Genomic DNA, 18,736 nt, shown 5'->3' on the forward strand with positions numbered 1-18,736 from the left:
CTTGGTACATGGAGCGCCAGATCTACCAGGGCGTCCCTAAAATTGCACCAAATTTGACAATGCACGTCTTTGGATCCCCAGCAATACACCCGCCAAGTGTGAAGTAGATCGGATGGACGGTTCTCGAGATATGTGAAGGACACACACACATACAGACAGAGAGTCCTTGCTTTATAGTTAGATGTTTTGGAGTTGTTGCATGTTCTCTATGTGTCCCACTGTTGATGCTCCCTGTCAGTCTATTCTTCTGTTTAGGTCAAAGGTCAGGCAGTACAGAACCAGTGCCTGCAGTGCTCTCTGTTTGACATTTACTGCACTCACACACAGCCGATGCAGACATTCAATGGACACGCACAGAGGAAATATTCAACATCACATTCAGTTCTGATAGTCGATATCATGGTATCATGGTATTTACAGTGTGATTACATCACTGTATGTATGCCTGTGTGTTATCTGTGGCTGTACTAGGGGGTGGCCTGGTGTGTTATGGCTGCAGGACAAGGCGAGGTTAGGGCCCTTAAGAAGGTGAGGAGGGTCCTCTGGCTGCAGACCGTCACTGGATGATGTAATAAGATAAAGATCAGCTGATGTTCATGACAACAGCCGCGGCCTCGGGGCTGCTAGTCCTTGAAGAATGCATGCAATGTGTATTTCTGTGTGTGTTTCGGTAGCGGCGGTATTGCGGCCAGACTCGTGAGAGAGTGTGTAACACTTCCAGACCGTCACTGTGACATGTTTCTGCTGGTGGGTTTGTGTCAGCGCAGGGCTGCGATTAGAAGTGTGTATGTGTATGTGTGTGTGTGTGTGTGTGTGTGTGTGTCCTGTGGGGTTTATGAGGCAGAGGGAGCGCCCAGAGCTGTCATTAGATGGACTCCACTACAGCCTGGAGGGTGAAGGAGTGTGTGTGATGTGTGTGTGGGTAGCATGTGTGAGGCATCTGTGGCTCGATGTGTACTTGTGTGTGTTTGTGTCCCATGTGGTTCCCGTGGGCCGGCCCGAGGCAGCAGGTTGACTGATTTGTCTCTTTATGCTGCTGGTGTACAAACCAGACACATTCATCCTCTTCTAACTCGTCTCTCCATCCGAGCAAACAATTAAATTGCACAATAAAAGACTTTGACAATAGATGAACAACAGCTTGTAGTTTACACTTTGACAACAATAGTGTAGTAAAGCCTCTCGTCCTCCTGTCTCTCTCTCTACTCTCTCATCTCTGATTATAGCCCTCTGAGATAAACACCCTCCAACTGCTTGTTTAGATAAAGCAGGATCACTGGGCTGGAACCTAACATGAACTTTTGCTAGCAGTCATTTAAGCATGTGTTTAAGCTTGTGTTTGAGTTTTCAGTGGGTGTTGTAAATGCATATTTTGTGGAACTTCATGTGTGGGCAAAAGGCTCATTCATTCATTACACCCAACTAACGCTGAGGGTTTCTCACACAGTTGTCTTTCTTAGGACTCACTACATCAGCGTTTCCCAAACGTTATTTCTGGAGATTCATTTTTTGAAAATGACAAACCATCCCGACCCAAATCACAATAGGCCTTATATTTATAAATCGTGAGAAGAGCGGATTTCACTTTCATTTATGAAAGCTTGACAGGGCAGGATACAGCAGCATAAAAACAAAGTTTTTTTAAACAATTAATCCTGAAATGTGTCATACATACACAATAATCAACATTTTACACTCTAAATATTAGGAATTTAAAGAAACCAGGAAGATATTCTCATTTAAGAAGCTGGAATCAGAGAATTGTTACTTTTTTTCTCTTAAAAAAATTACTCAAACTGATAAATCAATTATCAAAATAGTTGGCGCTTAATTTAATAGTCGACAACTAATCGATTAATCGTTGCAGCTCTATATATAAAACAGAGAAAAGCAAGAAATCTCCATATTTGAGTGGCTGAAAACAGCATTTTCTGCCATTTTTGCGTGAAAAATTTCTTTAACTTTTAATCGATTATCAAAATAGTTGGCGATTGTTTTCTGTTGATCAACTAATCGATTAGTTGAATCTTTGCAGCTCTAGTTCTACTTTTTAACACGAGATCAGCAGCTTAAAAAACAACACTGCTGCTCCCAGCGTTTAATGTAAATGAGAGCGGAGGCAGCTTGTGCTTCATCATCGCCAACAGGCCTCATTACACGTCTCTGTTCCACCACACTGTCCTCTCCTGGGCCTCCTCCCTGCTGTTACACTGGCCCCTCTGTCTGTCACTTTCTCTTACTACATTGCCCACTACAGTCCTCTGTATTTGTGTGTGTGCACATGCTGTGCGCATCCAGAGATAGGATGGGGGGGGGTTGGGAGGTCAGGGAGATTTCACTGTTACACTGAGAACAATGACCCTTTTGATGCATCTCGGCGCTCTTTGTCCCGTTAACGAGGACCAATAGGCCGCCGGTGGCAGGCAGAAGGAGGATGAAACGGAGGGAGGGAAGAAGTGAATGAGGTAGAGATGAGAGAGTGAGAGACCATCCTCCTCTTCCTCCTCCTCCTCACTGGGCACTCAAGGCTGGAGTTGCCAAGTCTGTTTATTATAAGCGACTTTGGGCTTGTTTTTCTGAAAAGTTGCTCACCGGCACCGCCGCCAAATCTTCACGGGGTTGAAGGAGTTTAGCTTATAATGCTTGTGGGCGAAATCTGGCAAAAAGTACAACACAAACTGGACTTACAGATTGGATTCTCCCTCAAGTGGGGGACGATTCAAAGGCACTTTGTTGTTTTTGTGATATACGAGCACATCATGCTGTTCTGGTGAAATACAAAAAATTTAATTAAATGTTCAAATTCTTCAAGTTTTGTTAACAAGAAAAATGTAAAGTTACAAGCTAAAAAGTGATGCAAAAATGCAATGAAATGCATGCAATACAAAGTAAATTCATACATATATATATATATGAAGTGATCAAGTAGCCGCCTCTCTCTCATATTGAGAGTTGCTTCTTTTTGGGCTTGTTTCTATGGACCTGGTTGCTTGTTTCTCAGCGAGATCTGGCAACACGCTTCATTATCTGTCAGTGGTTTATGTCTGGTGCTGTTTCTAGGAGGATAGTTGAGTGGATTATTGTGGGATATCTGCTCCGCCGTGGGCAGCGCTGAGCAGTAATCAGCTCGGCATCTTTATTGGCGCGGGCCTTATCTGTGCTGCAGCCACTGAGCCCTGTCCTGTTTACATACAGAGAAGAAGCATGCAATACTACACATCATGCAGAACATTCACACTGTCGCTCCAATTTAACACCCATTGTCTTCAGATAAACGCGGCCCCATGATGTGTGAGGGGAAGGAGTGCAAGAAAAGGAGGGAGTGAAGTTTAGGGCAGCGTTATCCAGACAGCAGTGTTGCCAGATCTCAACAGAGAAACAAGCCACCAGGTCCATAGAAACAAGCTCAAAAGAAGCAACTCTCCCCCCAAAAACAGCCCAAAACAAGCAACCTAACCTACCACAATATGAGAGAAAGGGAAAGAGAGGAGGCCACTTGATATATATGTATGAATATATTTTGAATTGCATGCATTGCATTACATTTTGCATCCATTTTAGCTTGTAACTTTACATTTTTCTTGTTAACTAAACTTAAATAAGTTGAACATTGATTGTGACCACAAAAACATCAAATTGCCTTCGAATCGTCCCCCACTTGAAGGCGAATCCTTTAAGTCTGCCCTCCTTTTCCCAGTCTTTGTTGCACTTTTTGTCATATTTCGCCCACTTAGTACCTGGCATTGTTAGCTAAACTCCATCAACGACACAGAGATTTGTCTCATAATAACAACAACAACAACAACAACAACAACACTCTGGGTGGCGGCGGTGCCGGTGAGCGACTGCAACAGGACAAACTAGACTGGTATAGAGGAGAGAGACCGGAACCCAACCCGATACTACCAATATTTGCATGCGACTTTTCAGGAAAAACAAGCCCAAAGTGGCTTATAAGAAGCGGATTCTTAGCAGCTCTGGTGCAGAGGTGGGCAGGGTGAGTGGAAGGAGTGCAGGAAAAGGAGGGAATGAAGTTTAGGGGAGTGTTATCCAGAGAGCAGGCGTCAGGTTTCAAAGACTGCACAGCCCTCTCTTCTTCCTCAGCCAGGCTTTTGTCCCCGGGGTAATAATGCCATTATGGCAACAACAGAGAACCGCCCATCCAGCCATCCAGCCATCCAGCCATCCAGCCATCCAGCCATCCAGCCATCCAGCCATCCAGCCAGCCATATAGCCTGATCTGGCCCCTGGGCGCTGCTCAAGTTTCCCCTCACTGGAGCAGCTGTGCGTTCCTCGACTTCGTCTTTCTACTGGCAGTGCGGCCGAGCATCAGGAATGTCTTGATGAGATGTAACTGATCTTTGTAAAAGCACATTATAAATGTCCTCTACTCGCTAATGTGGACCAGAGCTGCACGATTATGGCCAAAACGCTTATCAGAATTACTTTGATCAATATTGATATCAGGATTATTCATTGATTTTAGCGACAACATATATTTATTGCACTTTCACATTAAAATAAACAGAGCGGCGAGTGCTGTTTTTACAAATTAGGGCTGCAGATGTTGGAAAAAACTGACATTGCAATATTTCTTTCTGCTACATATATATATATTGCAATATGAAAAAAAAACAGGAATATTCATCGTACCCCTTTATTAGCTACATTTAAAAGTGAAATGCTTCAATCTGATGCGCCTCAAGAGCAAAATTAGCAACAATAAAAGCAAGATAAACTATTTTGATTCGATATGCTGCAACATTAACGCAACTTAAATGTCAATATCGCAGTCGATCATGTTCATTTAATTGTGGGAAGCCAAAATTGTGATTGATATTCGATTAATTCTGCAGCCCTAATGTGGACCAGAGTTCCCTCAAAACAGTGTTGAACCTCTTCAAATGTGCACTACGAGCCAACAGCAACATTCAGAGGCTGCCCTCGCAGGTGCCTGCTGCTGAAAGGTCCCCCAGAGAGTGTCCCAACAGATGCCTGTGTGTAAAAAAAAAAGGGGGCATTTATTCCTGTGAATAAAATCTCTCTGAGTAAGCACATGCTTGAGCCAGCGGCCCCCCGGTCGCTGCAGCATCCACACAAAAAAAAGGGGACAGGGATTCACTCTGCACGCCACTCTGCTGACCTCAGCCACTCCTCTGTGTGTGTGTGTTTGTGTGTTTGTGTGAGTTTTGTACATGTGTGCGACACATCAGCAGCTTGTGGAAACAAAAAGCTGATATGTAGAGCCAAACATCTGTATCAGTGTACACATGTGTGCATGTATATTGTTCCTAAACAGTGATTAGGCGCAGGGCTACAGTCTGGGTGGTTTTTATGGAGCCCAGTTTGTTTATTTGGATTGCGAGAGCATTTTTAAAGCCCTTTTGTGGTCGACAACTTAGAAATGTTTGAGAAAAAAGGCTTTGCTTGAGTTGCCAGTGGAACCACACCGTAATCCACTTTAACACCCACATAGCAGCCACACACAGGCACACGCTCGTCACAGATTTAACGGGCACTGTTACAGTGGCATGTGCTCCTCCTGTACGCTACAGTATATAATCCGTTTCACATCCCTCACCTTTGACCCCTTGGCCCTGTAGCTACTTCCAGGGCCTGTCATGAACCTCAGCTAACCTCTGAACTCTGGTCCCAAATGTCTGGAAGGCCACACATACTCGTGGCTTCAGTGACCTCCAGATGAAGAGGACTGTGTGGGTTCACAGCACCGTGTAGAGTTGGGATGTGTGACAGATTTCAGAACATCCAAGGCATCCGCCTGGCAGGCCGTATTTAAAACCCCAGAGGTCACAGTAGTGTTTGAGCTGAATGTCAATGAGTGTGTGTGTGCCCTCTCTCAATATGTTGTTTTATTAACATATACCGTATGTATGAGATAAAACGGTCACAATAAAATCTTCCATGATGACGATAACTTCCATGATAGCTCTCCGCTTACCCTCGTTGTAGCAAAACAATATCCAGCGACAAGTGGACCTGGCACTGATCCCTTGTTCTTATCAGATCCACTCAAACAGCACACACACTCTCACTGTTCACACACACAATGCTAATCTTTCTCTCTTTCACACACACACTGCGATTACACTGTGACTTGTTGCTGGAAGAAGGCATTAATCCAAATTAATGGACTAGAGGGCTCCGCTAATGCTGAACAAAGACTCTCTCTCTCTCTGTCTCTCTCTCTACACACACAGAGATTCACACACATATCAAATAACCACAACATAATAATATCCATACATGTGTTTAGCGATGTAGGCCACTTAAGTGTGTCCTGTAGCGACAGGTTATGTTGCAGGGTGTGTGTGGACGTGGAGCTTTAGCTGATAGAAAGATGTCAAACGTTTCCTCCAGAGACTTGGATCGACGTCAAAAAGAGACAAGTGATGGTAATGGATCTGTTACAGTAGTCAGGTTTCTCTGTCATAACAACACAGATCAGGTTGTTTCATGGTTTGTGGCGAGAAATTCCTCGAGATGAACTAACCCCCTAACAGATATCTGAATTGTTGCAGAGCAGTGAGGAAAAACCATAGAAGAAGAGAAGACAAAGTGTGATTGATTGACTAGTCGATCTATGGAGTTCAGTCCCCCCCCTCAGCCTCCGCCCTCTAACCTTCCTCTGAATTCCTCCTCAGGACGGGTCACATGGCGTTTCTTGAGAGACAGGAGGAGGAAATCCTCCATTAGAGCAGACCACAATACCTCTTCCTCTGCCCCGCTCCGCCTCCCATTCACCTCTCACTCCGCCTGCTGACACTCAGCTCGCTCTCCATAATCACGATATCGTTCTGATTCTGCTGCTGAGAGCCGTGAAAGCCCATTAAAATGTCAATAGAGACCCGGAGAGGTGGAGGGAGTCGTGGGAGAACGGGAAGCTCGCCGCTATAGTCTCTCGCAGGTGTTAGTGCCGTGTCACGGGGGGGAATTAACCTTTTGAGTGACGCAGAGCGTTAGCTGCCTTAAGAATAGCTATTATGTCCTGTTCTGGCAAAGAACAGTCGGTCTTAAGATGAGAGAGAATAATAGATCACTGATACTGCAGGACAGAGGAACTTTGGACTTGATATTAATGAGCTCTGTTGAAAAATACAAACCCTAACGAGTTCTAGCTATGTAGTGAGCTGATGAAAGACATTTCTTTCCTTTATGTCTCCGGAAAATTAGACTTAGTCGTGTTAGTGCTGCTAATCTAAGAGCTAACTCGCTACACCAAATTTAACTCCAAAGCCAATCAAACGAGCTCCGGCTGGATAATCTCTCTCTCACAAACAAAAACATGCCAGCAACACACTCACATGCACACAGCTACATATTTAAAGTTAAACTTACAAACACAAAACCTATAATATAAACACTAGGGTTGTCAATCGATTAAAATATTTAATCGCGATCACAAAATGTACCTTAAAGGGAGATTTGTCAAGTATTTAGTGCTCTTATCAACATGGGAGTGGACAAATATGCTGCTTTATGCAAATGTATGTATATATTTATTATTGGAAATCAATTAATAACACAAAACAATGACAGATATTGTCCAGAAACCCTCACAGGTACTGCATTTAGCATAAAATATGCTCAAATCATAACATGGCAAACTGCAGCCCAACAGGCAACAACAGCTGTCAGTGTGTCAGTGTGCTGACTTGACTATGACTTGCCCATAAACTGCATGTGATTATCATAAAGTGGGCATGTCTGTAAAAGGGAGACTCGTGGGTACCCATAGAACCCGTTTACATTCACACATCTTGAAGTCAGAGGTCAACGGACCCCTTTGAAAATGGCCATGCCAGTTTTTCCTCGCCAAAATTTAGCACAAGTTTGGAGCGTTATTTAGCCTCCTTTGCATTCCTCAGGTTTTCTAGTTTCATATGATACCAGTATCTTCACTCTAGCTTTAAAACTGAGCCCAATACAACCTAAAAATCCCAAGTTGCATTCTTGCATTAAAGAAATCAGTGTGGTTGAAACAAATTTGTGTCAATATAAAGTTAAATTTACAAACACAAACTGTATACAAACACACACAGACATACTTTTGTGCCATGATTTCTGGCATGCAGTGTAGCGTGAACATGTGAGAGGATTTACGGATGGAAAATAAGTACAACACACAGACAGAAAGCCCCGCCATGACCTCTGCAGCAACCAAAGAAATACCTCTCTCTCTCTCTCTCTTTTCCTTCACACACACTCTCTCTCTCTCTCTCTCTCTCTCTGACCCGTGGTACGTAGTACATAGTGTTTAGTGGTCTGCAGCGGTTCTCCTCCTAGACTGAAGGAGAGAGATGCATGACAGGATCTGATAAGACAAATAGAACTGTTCCCCAAACTCGCCAAGCCACCCACTTAGGATGTGTGTTTTTTCTCCTGCTGCATTCTTCATATTTTTTCTCTTTCTCCACCTCTCCATTGAGGGTTTTTTAGGCTTCATTTATTCTCAGACGCCTGTTTAAAATCAGCTCAGTGGCTGATAGCTCATAAGGCTCATTGGCTCTAAAAGCTCAGAACACACAACTTCTCCGGGAAGGCGAAAACTAGAGATGTTCTGATACCGTTTTTTCCCTTCCCGATACGATTCCTTTACCTGAACTTGGTCCGATACAGAGTACCGATCCGATACCAGTGCGTAAAAAACATGTCGCCATTTTACTGGTGAGGTTTTCCTCGAATTGCTGACATTTTGCTAGCTCTGGCTAAAGTTACACTCTCCGCTAGCACTTGCCTGATCGTCGGCTTGGTCCTGACACACCAAGCCGACGGTCGGCCGTCAAACAGCTTGGGGTTGTCGGTGAGCGTCTGTCGGCCTAGTTTTTTCGGTGTGTCCTACACTGTTGACTCTAATCTGCCCGTGTTGGAGCTTTTTTTGCCGATTCAGCATGTTGAACAGCTTGTACAGTATATCCGCAGTCTTCCGGTTTCCCTTTTTGAATGACAAATACAGACTACCGTCGCCTGCTGGTGTGGAGAGTTATATCCTCTCACGCAAGCGCAGAACGTACGTGGTCGTTGGCCGTCGGCTGTAGTCTTTGCGGTGTGTTCGAGTGCAACTTTTTGGCCAAGACAAAGGCGACGTGAGGCAACTCAACAGTCAGCCTTCGTCACCGCTAGTTCTTTGATGTCGGCTTGGTGTGTCTGGGCCTTTTAACAGAGATGACAAAGAAGAGAGATGGCTCACTTGTTAGCTACTTCCATCATTGATTTCAGATTTCAGACACAGTGATTGTTTTTTCAGGAGCTAAGAAAGCTTTTTTTTTTCATCTTAATCATCGTTAAGAGTTGCAAATGCCAGTACTGGATGTACGGATCAGGTAGAGAGTGTTTTAGAATTTACAATTTAGAATTGTGCATTTAGTTTCCTCTGTGTGGTAGTAGAAGTGAACTAGTTTGCAGACAGACAGTGCATCAGGTGCTTCCTCTTCGTCAGTGAGGGTTTGAGTATCTCAGGCATCACTGAATGTTCCTGACCTCATCGTGACAGAGGTTGTAAAATAGTTTTTTAATTCACTGACGCACCACATGCCTTAGCCAACAGCCCAGCCCACCTCTTTCTTTCTCTCCGCTCTCTGTTTTTATCTCCCCCCTCCTCTGACACTCCCCCTCCTCTCTCTCTGGGTCAGCGGCCCTGTGAAGGTCACCCACTCTTTATCCCGTCGCCATTAAGGAGGTCATATATTTCTTCACGCCGCTCAGACGGGCTGGAGTGAGTTTAGCTATTGCTGAGGGGTTCATGGACTGACTGTGGTATGCCCACATACCGGGAGGGGGGGCATCTCAAGGCTGTAGACAGAGGGCTTTCATGAATACTCAATAGATAGTGTTGAAGTGCTCGATCGCTCGCTCTCACTTTGCCCTCTCTGTCTTCGGCTCCTGAGTTTCCCATGGTGGTGTCCTCCGATCGGTTTAGCCTTCTAAGCACCAGTGTGCGTGTGTGTGTGTTTCCCATGTCTGTTAAGCCCGTGACCTCCTTTCACTTCTCCTCATTAGCATGTGAATCCCCCCCCCCCTCCACAAGTAGGCCAGAGTGGAGGGTCGGAGAAGGAGGAGAAAATGGAAAGGCAGAGCAGAGATTGCCGTGATCCGATTTCAGGAAAAGTTGTTTTCCTCAGCTGAGTGTTGACCCAACACAACTCATTTTGTCCATGGACTTCATGGAGGGTTCTCTCTGTGTTTAAGGTGTAAACAGTACCCAAGTTCACAGGGGCGTTAAACTAAAAGACAGAAACAGAGACGGATATTGCCCCCTGTGTGAACAGGCTCACCCACAGCTAACCCTGCCTGTTGTAGGCCGTGTGGTTCTGAGCATGGCCCGGCCCTGTGTGGGCCCACCGGCAGCCGGTCCAGCCCTGGAGATGGAGCTGGATCTGGCTGAACCCTGTTTGTGCAGGTGTCAGCCTCAATGACCATCCCATCTGCTGCCCTCTGCCAACCACTGCAGTGTGAGAGAGAGAGAGAGAGAGAGAGAGACAGTCTGCTTCAATAGAAAAATGTCCCCTAGTGTCCTCGCCGGATCTGGTGGACATGTAGGGTTAGTTGTCATGGAAATGTAGACTTTAGTTTAAAGACTCCTCGTCCATGAAAGTTGAGTTTTAAAGTTCATTCTTGACCTCAAAACTTTTTTAAAAAGCTTCATTTTTTGGAGACAGCTTTCAAAATGCTAATTTCCTCTGGTGGTCTAAAACCACCAGCACCACCACCACCACACGCATTAATGCAAACAGAAGGATAAAATACCGTATTAGTGTGGACACGGACTCTTTGACACCTGAGACAACACTTTCTTCTTTCAAGTGGGAGCAGATGTCCCAGTGTGGACGTTAAGGAGCCTGTGCGAGAGCGCGTCCACAAGAATGCATAAGAAAGTGTGTTTTGAGGTCTTCATGCCAACGGTTACTGGTGACGGCTGGGTTTTTCAGGGCAGACCAGTAACACGATCTCCATCTCCCATCTCTGGTGAGACGACGGCCGCGGTTCTCAGCCGCATCAGGAACATTCACCAGAACATTTCTGACCCAAATGTCAAAAAATTCTTTGTGATGTGAGCCGACCACACGAACCACATGTGGGAGTAGTTTCTGTGCAGTCGGATGGTGAATGTATACGTTGGTGGGTCTGTGTGTGGGTCTTCAGGACGCCGTCGTGTCTTGAGCTCCCTCTATTTATGAGCCACTACTACAGTCGTACGTCCACGCACGCCAAACATGCTCTCATGCGAGAAATGTTCCAGAGTTGGGTGGGCTTAGTTCTGTTTTTCTTGGTATTCACACATTTTAAAATCCCCAAAAGGAAAGTCCCAGCCAGACTTTGCACGCCTGTATTTGTAGTACTGTGATTTGGAGATATGTATTTATTTTCCCTTCATCAGAAGGAAATGTGGCTGTGCATGAGTGCATTGAACTCTGTCGAGCTCTGCTCTGTCCATTTGTTGTTGAACGAAGCTCATCCAGATCCTCATGTAAGCTATTATCCAAGCAATAGATCGACATTTTGGGAAATACGGTTATTTGCTTTCAAGCCGAGAGATAGATGAGAAGATTGATTCCACTCATATTTGTACGGCGAATATATTTGGCTACTGCCAGCAGCCAGTTAGCTTAGCTTAGCATAAGACTGATTTTTTACTATTTTTTATGTATTCTTCTGTAATTTTTTTAGACTTCTTTTTATTTTATTATTTTTTAATCTTTTTTCATTATACAAAATATACTCATCTTGGCATGTAGAGGTAAATAATAAGAATTAATTAAAAATATGAATAGTTTAAAAAATATATGAATAACAATACAATTAGAAATAAAGAAAATAATAATAAATAAATATGTAGGTTTGCAACTAACGATCATTTGTTGTTGTCATTTTTTAGCAATCTCTGGCACAAGAGTTTCCTTTGGGATTAATAAAGTTATATCTTATTTTATCTTCAAACACCTCAAAAGGTCAGTAATTATTATGTTATATCTCCATTTGTTTTATTCATACAAAACCTGGATTTTGTCACCAGGCTCGCTGTTTCTCTCTCTATGATAAGCTAAGATAACTGGTAGCTGGCGGTGGCTTCATACAGATGGTTTCTCTCAGAAATAGACATTTCAACAACAGTCTACCTGGAATGGCACTCTCTTCCCCTGCAGTCCATAACACTAAAGATCTCACTATGTATTGACATAGTAACCGTGATGGTGGGTGTCTTTTGTCTCCAATAATGGACCTCTAGCCCTGAATGTCAGAGTGTGTTTGCTCTGTCAGGAGGTGGGGGGGTTCTCCTAATGCTAAGTCTCTATAGTCTGATGTCACACTGTCAACAGCAGCAGCAGGAGGAGGTTTACTGAGTAAACGTCCTGATTAATGTTAGAACACACACACACACACACACACACACACACACACACACACACACACACACACACACACACCTGTTAAAGTGTATTTTAATGTGATATTTTTTCCTCAGCTTACAGGTAAGTGCAATCAGCTGTATGATGCCCTATGATTCCTTGTATTAGGTGTGTGTGTGAGTCAGCTTTATGTATGCGAGTGTGCGTGTGTTCATACATCCATTCATGTGTGTGTGTGTGTGTGCGTGTAGCTATGCTGCCCAGCCTGGTTCTGCACCGTACCTCTGTTCGTCCATACCAGCGGGGTCTCTACTGCAGTGACTCCAGCCTGATATACCCCTACAAGAGGAGCACCGTCCCCTCCTCAGTGCTCACTTCTGTTGGGCTGACACTGCCCGCGGTGTCCGTAAGTCCCCCCCCCACAATGAGCACTCGGTCTCGGGGGACTCTGAAGGCAGAAACCGGGACGGCTGATGGTTCATGATGGCGGCTGTGAAGGAGTGACAACATGAAGTTCAGAAAGGTTGATACACTGTGGTCATAAGAGGGCCATAAAAAATAATGAATCTGTAAAACAATAAGAAAATAAATGTGGAAATATAAATAAGACATCATTAGTGCTTTTCAAAGCTCTCAAAAGCGCTTTACATACTATAGAGAAAAATAGAATATAAAAAAAATTGAAATATATTTAAAAAAATAAAATAAAATAAAACAAGCACTAAACTCTGTAACACAGACAGAAAAAGATAATTATAAAATTAAAGAAAATATTAGAATAAAATGGTATCAACTAGAAAAGAAAAAATGGGGGGGAGACAAATAATAAAATATAAAAGAATAATTATAAGCATTTTCATTTATTTCACATTTATTTTTACATTTATTCCTGTGTGTGTATATTTATATATATATATTTTTATATTTATTTATTTATTTTTGCATATAAATTACTCTATATATATAATATATTACTCTGCATTTTATTTGAAATAAAGTGTATGTGTGCAGGAATTGACTACTCAGCCTGGGCAGGAAGGCCCGCCCAAAACCATCTGATTGACAGCTTGCAATAGCAAAAGCAATAGGGAAAAGAATTAGGAAAACTAAAGGGTTAAATATAAGTAAATTATATTACATAAAGATAGATAAATTCATAAAAATATACAGAAAAATAGAGGAATTTGAATGTAATAAATAAATATATATATTTTAAAAATATATAAATAAATATAAACAGAAATAAATAAACAAATAAATGTGAAATTATTTATTTTTTTAATGCACTCTTTTGACTCCATACTCTTAAGTCATAGATTGTGATTCATAGTGTCAGTTGCATCTGATTTTGGAGATCCATCACTCCTTCGCTCTAAGCTGACCATACATGACACCTTCAAGCCTCACCCACTTCTGCCATATCCCATGATCCCCCGGGGCCGGCGTGCTCCTTGTGTTCTCTCCCGTTTATGTCTGTGTCACTGACCTGGTGCTTTTCTTTCTCCTCTCCCTCTTCCTGTCTTTCTCTCTTTCTCTCTCTCTCTCTTTCCTTGTGTCTTTTGTAGCTAGCCTGCCTTTCCTGATCATTGAGACTAGCACCATAAAGCCGTACCAGCGCGGGTTTTACTGTTCGGACGAGTCCATCCGCTACCCCCGAAAAGAGGGAGACACCATTAGCGATGCCGTGCTTTGTGGTGTCGGCATTCTTATTGCCATCTTCTCTGTAAGTCGACCTTCACACCTCCCTTTGTTTACTGCTTTTATACTCCAATTTAAAGTCTTCTTTTTTTAGTCATTAACATAGCCCCTTAATCAGAAAGTTTGAGTGATTTCTTTATCATGCAGCGTTTTCTAAAACACTCCAGTCTTTTGCTATAAATGTGCTCTACATGTCCTACCCTTTCATTCTGTAATGTTTTCTTCGTCATTCTTCCGTATCAACTTTGAGTCATCCGAGTCACTTTGTGTTTTTATTACGGCCCTAAGCGACTCAGTGTTGGCGAGAGGCCCCCCCCCCCCCCCCCCCCCACCCCTCAAGCGACATTTGTGACACATGCATGCCAAAGAGATTTTACAAGTTCCTGGTCCATTCTCCTCCCTCCCACTCGTATCCCTGCACCCTGACTCCGTGCCCTTTACTGCCCTGTGCATTACTTCCTGTCAATGTGTCAGTGCTCTCTCCCTTGCCCGCAGTGTCTCGCTAGAAGTCCTCATTCCCATGACTCCTGCTGCAGAGCGGGAATGCTCCAGTGTAGTGCCAGCAGATTAGAGTGTGGGGGGGTGTCAGGGTTAGTGGAAACATGCTAGAATGAGTGGTGCGGTATGAGGATGTCAATTAGCGCCACGTGGTCGGGCTAGATGAGCTTTACAGCCCCCAGACTCTCTATGTGGCACAGCCCCCTCATAAGTTCCCAGACTGAGACGCCGCTCGCCATCAGCTTGGTGGGCAAACGCACACACACACACACACACGCTGTACCAGCTCAGCTCTTCTGCTTATTGGAACCAGGAGACTGTTGCTAGTTAGTTCCCTCACATGTTCACGTGTGGGCAAAGCTGGCGTGTCTCGGCGCAGCTGTGTTTCATTAGTGGCGTCGTCTACTGCCATGCCGACAGCGTTACTTTAAGGCACACACACACTCATGCACCTATACGCACACACACACATATATACATGCTCTGGTAGCAGTCGGGCCTCTTGTTTATATTCGCTGTGAGGGAAATCCCAGCAGTCCCGCTGGTCAGACGTATCTGTGTCTGACATGACAGGCCACGTTTCTACTGTGAGAAACAGAGTTGGCGATAGAGAGATGGAGTTCAATAAGCATTCAATCCACATAAACTAGGGCTGTCAAAGTTAGCACGATATTAACATGTAAAGATACTGGCATCATATGAAACTATAAAACTTAAGCAATCCGTTGGTACCAGCCATGTCATACTAACTTGTTGTGAAGGAGGCTGAGTGCTTCTGCACTCAGTCTGCACTCAGACAACCAGACACTCCGCAATAAACCAAGACAGGGAGATAGAGAAGGGGAGGAGAGGTTTGAATGCAAATGCTGACAACCCAAATAAACTCCTCCGTCCTGTATCAGCCTCCTGTGGTTCTAATCTTAAGCTCTGATCAAAACAATTCATTGACAATAGCACACACACTAATACACCGCCGTGTTTGTTTCTTCTGGCTGTGAGCCTGCCAGCTGACCACCCAACAGGCAGGATAGGTGTGTTTTATCAGGCCCAACAATACACAAACAATACGTGTAAATACACAAACATGTATCCGTATTAACTAGTCGGGGAAGCTCTGAGCTGCCTGCACACATTTAATTTGCATTCACGGTACCGTGCGCGTCTGCTGGCTCAGAGATGGGGCAGGTAAATATTTTCCCTGAGAGATTGGGTGAGAAGAAGGCAGGCCGAAGAGTGAAGCCTTGTGTGGAAAGAGGAAGGAAAGGGAGATGTGGTTAGCGGGTGGAGAGCAGCCGGTCCGTCAGTCAGATGCCCCAGGTGGTGCAGATGTATGATTGACATCTCCGTGCCTCCAGGGTTGGCTCGGTGTGAGTCCCCTCGGTATAGACCAGGTCTTTCCATGGGCCCCCAACGCTACTTAAAACCTTCTGGCTGGAATACCGCAGCATTCAGGGGTCGACTTAAGCCTTAAAACAGACCGCTGGCCTGTAGAAACCCTCCTTATATCAAAGTCAGGTCAGTCTGACTGACCCAGTCTGGATCATTTCATGTTTTCCTTTCCCCTTCACTGTCTCATTATCCTTCATATCCCACATGAAAAGGCCCCATCATATCATTGAGCAGAGCATCACCACTCATTAATAATCACATCACAACTGCCTGAGGGAAAGGCAGGCCATGCTCATTGTCTGTCTTTGTGTCAATCTCATTCTCCTGTCTGTCCTTTCCACATCCTCTCTACTCAATCTGTGACTTCAGTCTTAAATTAGATTTCCTGCATGATACACACTCAAACTTTATCATTTTTTACTGCATGGTTATTGACATTTAAACCTATATAAGACTGTAGGATGAAGCAGCATCACATAGCTAGAATTGTCTTATATTTTCGCTCAGTGCTGAATGTTTATCTAAATAAAATCCTTTCTTTTAGATTGTGATTGGAGAATGCTTCAGGATTCACCAACTACATGAGGGAACCAAGTCTTTCGTGGGGAATCCCTACGTCGCAGCCCTCTACAAGCAGGTCAGTGTGCTTGCATACGTGTTCAGATTATTGCACATACATATTGCAGGTAGACAGACAGGCAGGTAGCCTTTCCAATCATTTCATTTGGGTCAAATGAAACTATTGGACGGGCGTATTACAGGGTATTCAGGGTTAACATGAGTCAGCTGGAAACATTGGAAAATCAGCCGGAGTTTCCAACCAATTTGTGCAGCTAACTTTAGCCGGTTACAGCTGGTAATATCTGTTAGCAACAGCTGTCACCTCAGCCACAAAATTGATGGTCATAGGCAAGAAATGAGAAGCCTACTTCTGTTTACCACTGTCTATAAACGAGGACCCATTGTTTCAGAAGTTACTAAGAATTATGAGTGGTAAATCTGCCACCGTTATCATAGTAAACTGCATGTGTGCAGTGTTTGAACGGAAGTCAGGGAAACGGGGCTTAACTAATATTGGTATTACGTCTAATCCTGAATGTGTGTGATGTTGCAGATGGGCGTGTTTCTCTTTGGATGTGCCGTCAGCCAGTCGTTCACAGACATCGCCAAGGTGTCGGTGGGCCGCATGAGGCCCCACTTCTTAGACGTGTGTAAACCCGACTTCTCCACCATCGACTGCAAGCTGGGATACATCACAAACTACACCTGCACTGGCGACGAGAGCGACGTACAGGAGGCCAGGTCTGTGTCAACACCAATACATACATACATACATTATAGGGCTGTCCGATTAAAATATTTAATCGTGATTAATCTCAAATTAATCACACATTGTTTATCTGTTCAAAATGTACCTTAAAGCGAGATTAGTATTTAATACTCTTATCAACATGGGATGGGGCAAATATGCTGCTTTATGCAAATGTATGTATATATTTACTACTTATTATCATAAAGTGGGCATGTATGTAAAGGGGAGACTCGTGGGTACCCATAGAACCCATTTTCATTCACATATCTTGAGGTCAGAAGTCAAGGGACCCTTTTTCCTCGCCAAAATTTAGTTTGGAGCATGATTTAACCTCCTTCCCAACAAGCTATAATAACATGGTTGATACCAATGGATTCCTTAGGTTCTGTAGTTTCATATGACACCAGTATCTTCACTCTAGCTTTAAAACATGAGCATTAAAGAATTTAGTGATGTACCTGTATGCTGTATTAAAAAATACTCCTTATATTGAAAAACTGACTGAGATCATCTTTCTCTCCATAGGAAATCCTTCTTCTCAGGACATGCCTCTTTTTCAATGTTTACCATGCTCTACCTGGCTGTAAGTAACTATTAAATTCTCACACTCACATTCATGCATGCACACACACGCCTCGAGCCACGGAAACAATGATTTACAGATTGTAGAGGGAGGCGTGGAAAAAAGGCAGGGCTGTGATTTAGGGGATTTACCGCCTGAAGGAACGACATTGTTCTTCCACCTCTTCTGTCTCCTCGCTGACTTTATGAAGAGTTTTACTCCTCCGAGAGATGGATAGATGCACTCCACCTGTTTTCTTCAGAGCAGCAGCTGTGTGTGCACTTCCTGTCCTCTCCCGTTTCCCTCGATGCCTCCCTCTCCCTCCACCTGTTGTGGGTGTCGGGTGGGGCGTTAGCACCCTGGAGGCATTTCAAACAGTCTAATTACACACACAGACAATTGCCAGCTCAGAACTTCCCTATCGTCTCCTCCTTCCTCTGCAGAGAGAGGGGAGATAGGAGAGTCATGGTTTTGGGTCTTGGCTGGTTACGAGGTGGTCTCGGTTCTCACGGTTGAAGTTCTGGTGTGTTTTGGTGTATTGTCATACAGTGAGAGCCTGCTGTGGGTATTTCCCAGCCTCTGGGTGAACCTACAGCTGCTCTCTGGTCAGACCGAGGAAGAGAGAGATGAATAAAAAGCAGAGAGGGAACGGACATCCAGACCACAGAGTGACACACTAGTCAGAGACCAGTGTTTCCAGCTGCGGCGAGCTGCGGACCACAGCCAGAGGAGGCTGGTGGTAGCAGCAGTGGAACGGGGAGAGAGAGAGAGCGAGGAGGAGGAGAGTTTGTGCAGTTTGTAGTTGATGTTTTGGAATCGTAAACCAGCCTGAAACAAAGCCCACGGTGGAGGCTTTCCTCGTGGAAAAAAAGAAATCTGTGGCATTCTTTGTTTTTGCCAGCTGAAAAGCAG

General features: G+C 44.2%; 1 protein-coding gene across 3 annotated transcripts in view; it reads left to right on the top strand.

Annotated features, from left to right (window-relative positions):
- plpp3 (phospholipid phosphatase 3) overlaps nt 1–18,736 on the top strand; it is a 39,861-nt gene that overhangs the window by 6,393 nt on the left and 14,732 nt on the right. For 2 of the 3 annotated variants that reach the window (XR_012593990.1, XM_074636017.1), the window contains exons 2-5: nt 13,931–14,088; nt 16,495–16,587; nt 17,065–17,252; nt 17,788–17,845. Coding sequence is in view for 2 of the 3 variants with exons in the window: in XM_074636017.1 (XP_074492118.1) it covers nt 13,931–14,088; nt 16,495–16,587; nt 17,065–17,252; nt 17,788–17,845 (497 nt within the window). In the remaining variant the exon portion in view is untranslated. Of the gene's footprint in view, nt 1–12,616; nt 12,772–13,930; nt 14,089–16,494; nt 16,588–17,064; nt 17,253–17,787; nt 17,846–18,736 lie in introns of all 3 variants that reach the window. The other variant, XM_074636018.1, reaches the window with a different exon arrangement.

This window comes from Sebastes fasciatus, chromosome 5 (assembly GCF_043250625.1).
Source record: "Sebastes fasciatus isolate fSebFas1 chromosome 5, fSebFas1.pri, whole genome shotgun sequence".
Taxonomy (NCBI): Eukaryota; Metazoa; Chordata; class Actinopteri; order Perciformes; family Sebastidae; genus Sebastes; species Sebastes fasciatus.